General features: G+C 34.2%; 2 protein-coding genes across 3 annotated transcripts in view; both read left to right on the top strand.

Moving 5' to 3' along the window:
• Positions 1-3,718, top strand: part of LOC127846956 (uncharacterized) — a 40,457-nt gene extending 36,739 nt beyond the window's left edge. The window contains exon 4 of the mRNA XM_052378410.1: positions 3,610-3,718. The gene's annotated coding sequence lies outside the window, so the exon portion shown is untranslated. The remainder of the gene's footprint in view (positions 1-3,609) is intronic.
• Positions 3,719-3,788: 70 nt separating this feature from the next.
• LOC127846960 (carbonic anhydrase 6-like) lies at positions 3,789-8,220 on the top strand. Of its 2 annotated transcripts, XM_052378420.1 has the most exons (4): positions 3,789-4,957; positions 5,382-5,473; positions 7,009-7,168; positions 7,757-8,220. In XM_052378420.1, the coding sequence occupies exons 1-4, from the start codon at positions 4,907-4,909 to the stop codon at positions 7,931-7,933; spliced, it is 480 nt and encodes a 159-aa protein (XP_052234380.1). In that variant the 5' UTR covers positions 3,789-4,906; the 3' UTR covers positions 7,934-8,220. The 2 variants fall into 2 exon arrangements, 1 of the variants encoding a protein (XP_052234380.1); XR_008033750.1 differs by having other exon boundaries at positions 7,032-8,220.
• The last annotated feature ends 4,642 nt before the right edge of the window (positions 8,221-12,862 follow it).

The following is a 12,862-nucleotide window of genomic DNA, read 5'->3' as shown; positions in this document are numbered from 1 at the left end:
ATATTGCAACTGGTTCAATTTGCCTTTGATCGTCTGAATTTAATTTCAAATTTACGAGCAGCAATTTGGGTGAAGTCACAACCAGAGTATTGAAGGGAGGTGCATTGAAGGAAAAGTTTTGGGAACTTACTCGTTCGAAAGAAAAACTGATAAAAATTAATATTGTCAGGTACGTTTTTAATCTAATATAATTATGTTTAGATTTTTAACAAATGTCACCATTTCATGTAAAATGTTAAAAATATTTAATTGTATATACTACCAAAAGAGCCATTAAATAAGAGTTCTATATGATTGCAAATATTGTTGTTTGTATTTGTGTCAAAGACGTGTGTACTGTTGGGAAATCCTTACTTATATGTGCAGAATTGTAAAAACAACAACAACAAACAACAACAAACAACACACACAAAATTATCAAATAAAACCGAATATATATATATATATATATATATATATATATATATATATATATATATATATATATATATATATATATATATATATATATATATATCCGAGTATATGACACTAGTTTCAAACTAACAAATGAATTTGAATGCTTAAGTTTAATCAAATAAATTAAATAGTTAAAGTGTACCGCGTAAAACGTTTTTTATCTTACTTTAATGAAATAATAGTGTCAATAATTGTATTGTAGACTAATAACCACCACAATCTACAATATAAGCGTAGCCCAAAAATGAAAATATTTACCTTATTTGCCAACAGATTTTTCTGCTTCTGTATTATCATCGGTGTGTTCGTCCGCCCGTCCGTGTGTTCAACTATATATGCATTTACTGGATCAAGAACTTTCAATTATAACAGAGACCGGAATGACCCTTCTGGTAAGTATGAATAAAGTACATGAAGTGCATAAATAAATTACCATTTTTAATAATGATTGTAGCGCCATTAAATGTCGCATCGCCGTTATATGTCCCAGGCTACGAGATTTGTCGCAACGTTGACGATAAATGTCGCAAGGAACGATACATGTCGCAAATCCTACTGAAGATATATGTCGCAACTTTAACGATAAATGTCGCAACAATTTCAACCTCCGATATATGTCGCAACATTATCGATAAATGTCGCACACCTTTGTAAGTCACGTTAAAATGAAAAGTTGAAGTAAAAATAACTAAAACTTTCAGGTTGTGGTCATTATTGTCCATAATTGTCATCTGCGGTGAAATCGACCGAAGCGGTCATATTTATTCATTTTCGACCAAAAACGTTAAGCTGTAGTCAAAAACGACAAAATCCTTGTTTTAAATTGGTCGGAAATCGGAAAAGCGAGGGGCCCGTAAGTTTTTGCTTTGGGTTTGAGGCCGTTTCGAAAAGATTGGTTATATAAGGTCAGTCTGACAGGAACCGTCTGGGTAGAACAACATGTGATTCCTCGGTATTTCTGCTCGGGACTGACAGCTTTGCCATCTTTGAATCAGCGATAGAAGGCGAATATTCTTGCATAGAATCATCGATCCAGGATCACACCGGGACCTCTGGTCCCAACCTCTGTGCTCAGCTCTTTGGGTAATTATGGGAAGGCAAAGGAAAATGCCTTTCTATGAAAACTGCCAGGAATTACGGGTTCTCTTCTTAAGGTAGCGCACCCCTAATGATTTCCCGCGATTTATTTTACGATCATTGCCGATCTTCAATGATCGGTTATTTCCGAGAGATGCATTTTATTTTTTTCAAACTTCGAATTTTGATATATGTTTACGTAATTCCTTTAGAATACATTATTTTTACAATAAATATTGACTTTGATCCAAATATCATCTGAAAAATACGATTTCGCGATTTCTTCAAAGATCGACAAGCCTTTTTACCTGTTTACTTATGGATATCTAATTTAAGCTTGCATTACTGTGAAGTTGTCGTGGCCGAGTGGTAAAGGCGATGGATTAAAAGAACTTTTGGGATCTTCCCGCGCAGGTTCGAATAATGCCGACATCGTATACTTTTTGCGACGCGTTTTATCTATTTTCTAACGTAATTTGACTTAATATAGCATATAACTATGTTTATTGTTAAATATGTTAAAATTTTGATGCACATCATTCAATTTTTAAAATTAAAACAACGTTATGGCTAAATTTGGTGATTTACTGCTGAAAATACGAATGATGCATGTTGCATTTTTATTTTTATGTCAAAAAGTAAACGGTAAATCTGTCTATTTCTTAGTATTTTTGCTGTATATAGTGTTTCTATAAAACCAAGTTTAAAACATAACTTAAATGATAGTATTTAGAATTTTATAAACTTCGTTTTTAACCGACCCAATTTTTACTTGGCTGAAATCACTTACATTTCATGGCGCTCTTCCATAGATAAAAATTTGTAAAAAATAAATGTCTGTAAAAAATGGTATGAAACGAGAACTCGTGTCAGATTATATATATGTTTAAAGTAAATGCGGCCATTTTCGTGATTGGTTAGTTTAAAGAGTACGAGTTCAAATTCCAAAAGGATCGGGAATCTAATAAAACAAAATTACTTGTACGGAGGATGATATTTGACACTGTTACTATCCAAAAACTTTTATATTCACTAAAGTAAAGGAAATAACTAACAGAAGGCTAAGTTCACTGATAAACAGGGATGAGGTATTTTTCACTAGATTGATATTCTGCGGCGAGCCAGTGAATCGGCGACATAGAATACCGCTGCCTATATGTTAAGCATTAATTAAAGGCAACGATATTGAAAAAATAAAAAGAACATATTATTCTTCAGTCAGTTCATCAGTATGCCAGTACAAACTCCGGCATATGCCAGTGCGTCTGCAAAATAGTAATACATTAACTAAGATAATGATACATGTACTACGTTCATGTAACTAACATACAATATTCATTACAATTTTATTGTAATTTGTGTTGCTGTAATAATGTTTCAGTTTTATCACATCTTACAACATTTGGCCAATCTTGATAACAGCAGTCCATTTAGCACAGGGAAATCAACAACTGGCTACTCGAGCATAGAATTATAAGAATTGATTGGGTCAATATTGACCACAAGTGACCATTTCGGACAATACTGAACGCAACTGACAATTATGGAAAATACTGACCACAATTGACCATTTCGGACAATACTAACTAAAAACTGACCATTCTGGTGGAAGTCGGCTCAAATAACCTCGTCGGGTAATCTAAATCTAACCTTAAAGTTTTAGTCATTTTACTTCAAGTTTTTGATTTTAACATGACTTACAAAGGTGTGCGACATTTATCGTTAATGTTGCGACATATATCGACAGTTGAAATTTTTGCGACATTTATCGTTAAAGTTGCGACATATATCGTCAGTAGGATTTGCGACTTATCGTTCCTTGCGACATTTATCGTCAACGTTGCGACTTATCTCGTAGCCTGCGACATATAACGGCGAAGCGACATTTAACGGCGCTACAATGATGATAATAATAATAATAATAATAATAATAATAATAATAATAATAATAATAATAATAATAATAATAAACAACTATAGTTATAGTAAAACTAATAAAAAATAATAATGATGATGATGATGATGATGATGATGATGATGATGATGATGATGATGGCAGTATCGCTAATTAAGGTGTCTACAACTGGCCGCAAACGTTCCCACAGTCGTGCAGCGCCCCTGCGCAGTCGCCAGTGAACATTGAGCCGCCTCCAGGTCGTACTGAAGAAGAACAGCTGTCCAAGGATATTGTACAACAACACTATGATCCAGGGTTCCTTTAAAAACAACGGTGAGGCATTTAGACAACATCTTACAAATCACCTGTAAACTAATAAGGGAGGTAACCACTGTATCGAACATGTAACTGCGTTGCAAGAAATTAGAGTACTGCCATTTTAGTTTTTGTCCCCTACCGATTTCACCGGAGGGGACTTATGGTTTGCGCTCTGTGCGTCTGTCTGTCTGTCACACTTTTCTGGATCCTGCGATAACTTAAAAGTTCTTCATATTTTTTCATGAAACTTGAATCGTGGATAGATGGCAGTATGGACATTATGCACGTCATATTATTTTGTTCCTTCGTCAAAAATTCTGATTGCTATGGCAACAAATATATATATATATAAAAACTATGACAATGGTGGAGCCGGTAGGGGACATATAATTGCTACGTAATAGTCTTGTTATATCTTTTCTGAACTTGCAAAACGATGTGTTAGGTTAAGTAGCTCGAAAAGGTTAAGTTTGACGTTTCTTCAATAATGCATTATAATAATACATTAGCAACTCACGGTTAATATGATTACACTACATCGATTTGACTGCTGATTAATTGCAAACATTAACCCATTTTAGCCTAGTTGACTCTCCCATCCTTCTAAATTGGAGCAATTTATTTCCAAAATTAGGGATGTCTAGTATATTTGTTTCTATATTTAAAAAATTTCTTACAGAAATTTCTTTAAGCAAACAGCGCAGACCCTGATGAGACCCTCTCATCTGGGTCTACGCTGTTTGCCAATGCCTTTTTCTAGACGCTAGGCATAAATGGGTTTAAGAAAATGCAATAGTTGTATGAAATTAAGTTTTTCTAATAAACGTCCTCTGTAATTTATGTAAGAAATATTCTAAATATATAAATAAATATACTAGAAATCCCTAATTTTGGAAATAAATTGATCCAATTGCATGCGGCGTCTAATCTGGGTCTACGCTGTTTGCCAATGTCTTTTTTCTAGACGCTATGCATAAATGGGTAAATCTCAGAAAATGTTGCACACGACACACTTACCTGACGACAAATTTAAACGAATACAGATTGGAAATCAAAAGAAAAATGAGTTTGATCTAAAACATCAATTCAAAATAACGTTTTGCATTCAGTGACAAACATTATGCTTTGAGTGCCGTTTTTTTCTTAAAGAGCACAATGGCGCCTGGTTCCGAGCACACCGTGAATGGACGGCGCTACGACAGAGAGGTCAGTTACGTCCACTTAAACATTGAATAACATTTGTATGAGCAACATTTAAGTTTCAAAAAAGGACATTTTATCAAAATTTATGTATTTTAATTAATTCCTTTCTTAACTTGAATTGGAAAGTAATATATAAAATTGCCATTAACAAACTGTTAAACGCTTGGTTAAATAATTTCCAAATGTCAATCTAATAGTTCATATCTTACATATGATGCAAAATTAAAGAAACAATGAATTATGCACGAATAATCAAATAATACAAATAAAATAAAATGTTGTGTTGTGGGACATGCATATGATGGTTTTATTTTGAGAATAATCTTGTTCTTTACTACTGGTGTGTGGTCGTTACAATTCCAGATCCATTCTATGGTCTGCTAAATGATTGACAACCCATACTCGATAATCTTGCGTGCATTTTCAGATCCACTTTGTGTTGTTTAACAGCAAGTATGGCACCTTAGAGAACGCCGAGAACAAAACAGACGGCATTGCAGTGTTGGCATTTTTGTCAAGGTAGGGAAAAATCCCATAACGTCAAAGGCAACGTCTGATTTTTAATGACGTCAATAGATGTGTCAATGTTAAACCAAGCTATTATGTCAAGTCAAATACCGTTTATTGATTCATACAACTTAACATGGTAATTGAAGTTCTCTTAATACACTCATATCATTGTGTGATAAAATAATACACGTATAAACTATTAATGAAATAGAAGCCATACTTACTAATACATACTTACACATAAGGGACAGACATTTACTTGAAATAATATTCTAAGGCTATGATTTCTCTATGGGATTATTGTTATAGTGTATTTTCTTTAACATCCTTTAACATCATTAGGTCGTCATGTGATCCTTCTCATTTATAGTGATTTACAGTATTAAAATACATATGCTTTAAAAAATATTGTTGATTATTTAATAATATTGTATATATAAATCTGAGACAAAATCGGTATGGTGATTTAAAATGAAAAACGACATAAATGTTAATAAAAAAAATAAAAAACTGGTTGTTCCTTTGTAACGTAAACCTAAAACTTGTATTAACAGCGTTGATAGCAACATGTTGCTCGCAGGCTAATTAATGACGACACTTTCCGCCTTAATTGGATTTTTGCTAAGAATAGACTTCAATTTAACCAAAAATTTCATAAAAGCGAAAACTGTCGTCCCTGATTCGCCTGTGCGGACTGCACAGGATAATCTGGGACGACACTTTACGTACATGCATTATGCCCAGTTTTACAGAGATTTCCGAAAATTCTTGTGAGGGCAATAAGGCGAGGGAGTTCTCCCAGATCTGGTTTAACTCACTGTCGAGAATCAGGGCTATAATTAAGTGACTTAAACCAGTTATGCCTAGTGGACTCTCCCATTCTTGTAAATCGGATCAATTTATTTCCAGAATATGGGATGTTTAGTATATTTATTTCTATATTTAGAATATTTCTTACAGAAATTCCTTTAAGCAAACAGCGCAGACACTGATGAGGCGCCGCATCATGCGGCGTCTCATCTGGGTATATGTTGTTTGCCAAGGCCTTTTTTCGAGACGCTAGGAATTATTGGGTTAATACTTCATGTAAATATTGCCACCCTGCTTTATAGGGATGTAGCTCTTGAAAATTGTGCTTAATTTATCATCATCGGCTTAAATCTCCTTAATAAAGTTCGTATTTATTACCAAGCGTAATAATAATTAAAAGTTGTTGTACATTGGTAGTTACATATCGATAAGTCTACAATTTATTCTGAAGTATTAACCCATTTATGCCTAGCGTCTAGAATAAAAGGGCCTTGGTAAACAGCGTAGACCCAGATGAGACGCCGCATGATGCGGCGTCTCATCATAGTCTGCGCTGTTTGCTTTAAGGAATTTCTGTAAGAAATATTCTAAATATAGAAATACATATGCTACACATCCCTAATTTTGGAGATAAATTGACCCAATTTAGAAGGATGGGAGAGTCAACTAGGCATAAATGGGTTAAGCAAAGAATGTATGAATTTCCCCAACATCCTCCCTGTCATTCATCGCAGCGTACCTTTATCGATCACTGCAGACAGCACCGTGAACGCTCGAATAAACCTTAATACCTTCTTCGACCGGCAGTGCGAGTTCTTCACGTATCGGGGCAGCAAAACGACCCCGCAGTGCTTCCAGTCCGTCCAATGGGTAATCTTCCGGGAGCCAATACCGGTATTGTACTAGTCGGTCAGTCATAGTCACGTGATGAGTTTTCAAGAGAAGCATCATAAACATAAACTCCATTATCATAATCGTCATCCGGAAACGTATACCGGTCACATGCCGGGTTTAATCTTTGTGTGGGTTGCTTAATATGATATAGCCCACATGACCAATATATTACGTGTCTAAAGGCTTAACTTGTTGTTTTTTCTACTACCACACTGTAGGACCAGAGAGTGCATTTGCGTGTTTATTGTATGAGTCGTGTTCTGAGAAAACTGGGCATAATGCTTGCATAATAACGTTATCTCACAGTTTTGAGTCTAGAAACGCTTACTGTATTTAAAAACCAAAGACGCAGTCAAATACACGTCTTATTTCGCCCACATATGTAACCAGTTAAACATTCCTGTAATGTTTGTTTCAGATTGCGAAAAATAGTCATTTACTTTAAACAGCATACATTTTTTAAGATGTAACTGTCGTCATTTGACAACAAAGTCGATGGCCAATGTTTTCATTTACGCGACTCCTTGGTATCATTTTTTTTATTTTTCATAACTAACCCATATTTTATTCCAATGGTCGGCATTGCAGGCGCTGGAGTCCACCGGAGACTTCGACGCTCGTTACGGAAATTACCGCATTTCGCAGCCGCTTAACGACCGCATAGTGGAGGCAAACTTCATGCCTCCCGGTTACACTCGACCCCGACGGAAGCACAGTTTGAGCGAGGGAGCCAAAGGGAACTCCTCGTACAGACCGTCTAACTAGTTGAATAGACCGTCAATACTTTTGTCCACAAAACGCATTTACAAACTCAAAAAACAGAAACTCAACTATTTGATTTATTTAAAATTAAATAATCTTTTTGTTTTGATATCTTTGGTAAAAGTGTAACAGTTCTAGTAGATCAGCAGTTATTTGTGTCTCTATGGAATCTAGTTTTACACCGATTGTTGATATTTTCTTCTATAGATCTAACATTGTTAACTGAAGTTTTGTAATCTCTTATATCAAAAAAGTAGATTATTTTAAAATAAACCATGTGATACACTCAACGATGCATGTTTTTGTTAAATATTGAATACCTAATTATCTTAATGGTATCATGCTTCTATTTTTTCTTCATATGAAATAATCATATGTATTATACGTATATTTTGGAAATATCTCTGATCCGCAGACGTAAGTATTTACTAGACTCAGGAAATAAGCTAAACTGTCTAGTTATTGTGCGTGTACCTTCATATTAAGTTTAAATCATACCAAATACTACACGTTATTATAGTTCGCATTAGCACAACGTGATGATGGTAAACTTTAGTAAACGTCTTTTGTCCGTGTGTTGTCATGCGTCTTGCGTGCATTTTCGTGCAAAGCCTTGGTCACTTGCACTAAAAAGCTTTTGGAAATTCCAAAAAGTAACATTTGTGGCCCAAACATCATAAAACTTGCTCATAACATATGCTTTTATCATATCGCAGCTGTTTTTGAAAATAGTTCCGTCAGTTAAAAACAACTTCCCATGGAGAGGCAGTTTTCCTTATATAGTTGTAGTTAAACCTTGTGAACACTCTTGAAGTCACCACTGTGCCAAATCTTCTCAAAAAAAAGCGTTATTGATATAGTGCAAACTAGTAAACATCGGGTAGGTCAATTGAAAGCATGGCTTTCTGAGGGTTGAGCATTTTTATGTTTAAATAGCTTGAAAATTAACATCTCGTACAATATTCAACGTGCTCTATCGGTAAATGTTTTATCTCATGTCGACCGAGTTCGAAAATAGTTTCGTTCCGTTGACAAACACGCCCAAGGGTGGGTCAGTTTTCTGTACATGTATGATAACATATTTAGTCGTAATTGTTACGCATGTCTTAACTGATACGGTAAGGCTCCGACCATTAGTATACAATAAGAAACTGTTCGTGGTGGCCAACTTTTTGTCAATACCTATTGCACGCAGGACTACGATTAATCCACAAAGACATCAAGCCAGTGGCTATGCCCTTGCGTTATTTACATCAGTATCATTGGTATCACATAATTGCATTTGACAGAATGCCATTGAATAGCGCAAACCAAAACAAAATACTGGTTGGTCATCGTTTTTTCATATCAACATACGCAGTCAATGTGCAACAATAAAATAAAACCTGCATTAACGAGTTCATTTATTTAAATATGATTATAGAATGATAACATACAAAAAGCATGGTACAATCAAAACACGCATCAATGTTAGACTGTCATGGTGTTCATCCAAAAGTGACGTCAAGGCAGTCCGCCAACTCTACGCCATTCTCCCAGAAGCCATAATTGCAGCCATTGCAGTAGTTGGCCCTGAAATACAGAACATCTGTGGTAGACCATTCACGTCGATGTAAGGGCCCCAAGAGGTGCAACGAACATAAGTATAGGTTCGTATGGGCTAAATTCTCTGTACATTTGAAATAATAGTGACAAAACACCATGCAATAAAGTACTCCCTATTGACGACCAAAGTCGATGGTAAAGAATTACCGGCATACATGATTTGTGCATAATACTGTTGGTCGTAGTGTTGAACCTCTCGTTATGTTACACGCATTTAGCTAAAGGAAAGATAAGACACCTACAGGAACAAATGTTGCAGTAATAATAGTTGAAACGAAACAAATTGCATCTCAGATGATAATTTACAAAAATGTCATACTTATTGTTTTAAGAATAAAATTCGCAGTCATTTTATTTTTCGATCATTTTCAGTTTTTACAAATATATCTTTTAGACCTGAAAACTATTCGTTTCAAGTAACTTAAACATGAACAAGAAAAAATAAGGAAATTAAATGACCGGTATTTATTATTTGGTTTGTTGAGTAAATAATTTGACATGAGAGCCATCGAAACAAAAGAATTATTACATACAAAGGATTAACTCTTATCGTGGAAGAATTACAAACTATAAAAATTTCTTGGAATTGTATTGTTTTTAACGGTTTACTTCAAAGAAAGATTATTACGTCTAACCTGCACTCAGCCAGGGGATGGTTTGCGCACATGAATTCCGGGTCCGAGTACTCGCACGGATCCCTTTTGCAGTACGTGTTCACACAGTCTGAGTTTTTACTAGCGTGAACGGAGGCTGCAAGACATAATTACTGTACATTACCGGCCTACTGAGCCATTTGTTGTTGTTCTTTTTGATTGGAAATAAATATGTTGCTGCCAGTTTACCAAATTAATCACAATCGATTAAATATCGGTATGTATGTTTCCAGTTAACAAAAATGATAATACATATTTTAAAAAATGAGTAATAAAGAGCGGTCGAGGTTTCTTTTCTGTTTGATGAAAACGTATCTGGAAGCATTCGACATACTTTGGCATGCAAAATATTAATTTTGATTGACATTGATGAACGCTTGAGAGTAGTAAACGTATAGTTGACTAGTTCGGAAGACTACATGTATATAAACTTATATAATGTATATTATAATAATAATAATAATAATAATAATAATAATAATAATAATAATAATAATGATGATTATTATTATTATTATTATTATTATTATTATTATTATTTAGTTTTTATTATTATTATTATTTTTATTATTATTATTATTATTATTATTATTATTTTATAACAATAATACAATTGGTATGATATTGGAGGTGATTTAGTGTCATTAAACTAAACTTCGAATACATACCATAAATGCAATTAAATATAACCAATAAAACACACATATCGCGAAGTGTAGCCATATTGAACGCGTGAGTGTTTGTACATAACAACTCTGGTTTTTTAATATTTAGTATCTTATAGAACTGTATTTAGAACACTGCTGACACGTATGTTTTTAAAGAGACTTAGGTTAAATTGGAATCAAATCAACCTGTTATATCGCGAGCGTTTTATTTAAACCGAGTTCACAGACTCTGGAAATAGACATATCTCTTATAAATTAGGTCAGTTACGTTGTGTTCCTGGATAGAATAAATGCGTTTACAGTTAAAATTGTGTTAATGATAGTCAGTGAAAAATATTGTCTTGATGTCTGCTATTCTTTAAACAAGATGTCTGATGATAAAGAGCGTTTAATTGAAAATTATGATTCAACAATAATGGCGTGTAAAAAAAATGCGTTACTGCTGCTTTAAATACATGTTTAACTGTTGTTCAAAATAGCAAAAGTTTAAAGAGTACGTGGTTCGGTGCTAATTATATTTGCATAATGTGTCTTAAAACAGTGTCGTTGTTTACAATAACAAAGTGTTTACTATAACAAAGTTAACCACAGACAACCACAAACAAAATTGAAACAGGATGTAAACATACATGAATCAGTTCGCGTCCTGTTTAAAATGCACATGCCCATTTCTTTGATAATTATATTCGCGTTGGCACTATACACGACTGTTTTAACAAAAAAAGAAAACAAATTAAATATGTGTAAAAGGACATTGATAGCGAATACATGTGTTTCTATACAAGGAGGTTAACATGGTCACGGGTCGCTCACTTTCGTGTAGTCACCTATACGCTAACATGTTACAAATAAACTCCTGATGAGACATGTTTGACTTCCAGTGATTAAACTTATTATCAAGATGTACTAAGATAATTTCTCATTAACAACTATTAGCACAATTGGCCAACTTTGCAACATTGATCTGTGAATTAATTCGATATTTCAGCATAAAGTTTCAGAGACACATTTTATTTTCTTCTGATACCAAGCTCAATTACATAAAAGTTGTCGCTCCCTTTTCATACTGTGTCTAAAATGTTTGTTTAATAAATACTTTGTAGCGGATCGTTCTCTATGTTCTTACATTATATGTTTTTCACCGCCAAAATACGATTATTTGCTCTTAATTGTGCTGCTTCCTGTTTACTGTGTCCCGGCCTTAATAGAATAAGCCAATGGCTACAGTCTGGTTTACCACAATGCGCGATACTTTTTTCTAAACATAATTTAATTAAATATAACCCGCCTAAAATATATAGCCTTAATCCCGATTTCTTTCTAATTTATTTGTTTCGATAAATTCTATATCTTATTGTGTATTGTTATTATTATCCTGATAAATCATAAACGTTTGTTTAAAAAATGATTTGATGAAAACATTCAACCTCCGCACAGAGATATGACTGGAACGGTTGGAACCAGCAAATTAATGTTTTGTACACTATAATTTCCATATAACAGCTCGATTGGTCATTGTCGGCTCGGGTACTACTTACATGTACCCCGGGTACATGTTAGTATACTTACATGTACCCCGGGTACGGTAAAAATACTAAAACGTACCCGGCCGACATTATACTGTATCCGAGTTTTATTCTCGTCGTAGATCCGATGTCGTAAAACGCGCTACCAATTACCGTAATTACGAAACAAACTTCTTTTTTTAATGTATCAACATGCTTGTTGAGTATGAGTTTCGATAATATAGAGGCCATTTAACAGAAAATTGACATAAATATTAAAATAAAGTTTTTTTTTTAAGCCGACAACGAACGATTTAGCGTTAAAATTCCCGGGTACGTTTAAGTATATTTTCTGTACCCGGGGTACATGTAAGTATACTCAAGTGTACCCGGGGTACACGTAAGTAGTACCCGAGCCGACAATGACCAATCGAGCCATATTACATTGTAATCAAGTATCTAAGCTTTTGTCCGTAAATAAGAAAGCACCTCTTATGATAT

This window comes from Dreissena polymorpha, chromosome 10, assembly GCF_020536995.1.
Source record: "Dreissena polymorpha isolate Duluth1 chromosome 10, UMN_Dpol_1.0, whole genome shotgun sequence".
Classification (NCBI taxonomy): Eukaryota; Metazoa; Mollusca; class Bivalvia; order Myida; family Dreissenidae; genus Dreissena; species Dreissena polymorpha.
This window is presented reverse-complemented; position numbering and strand designations above follow the sequence as displayed.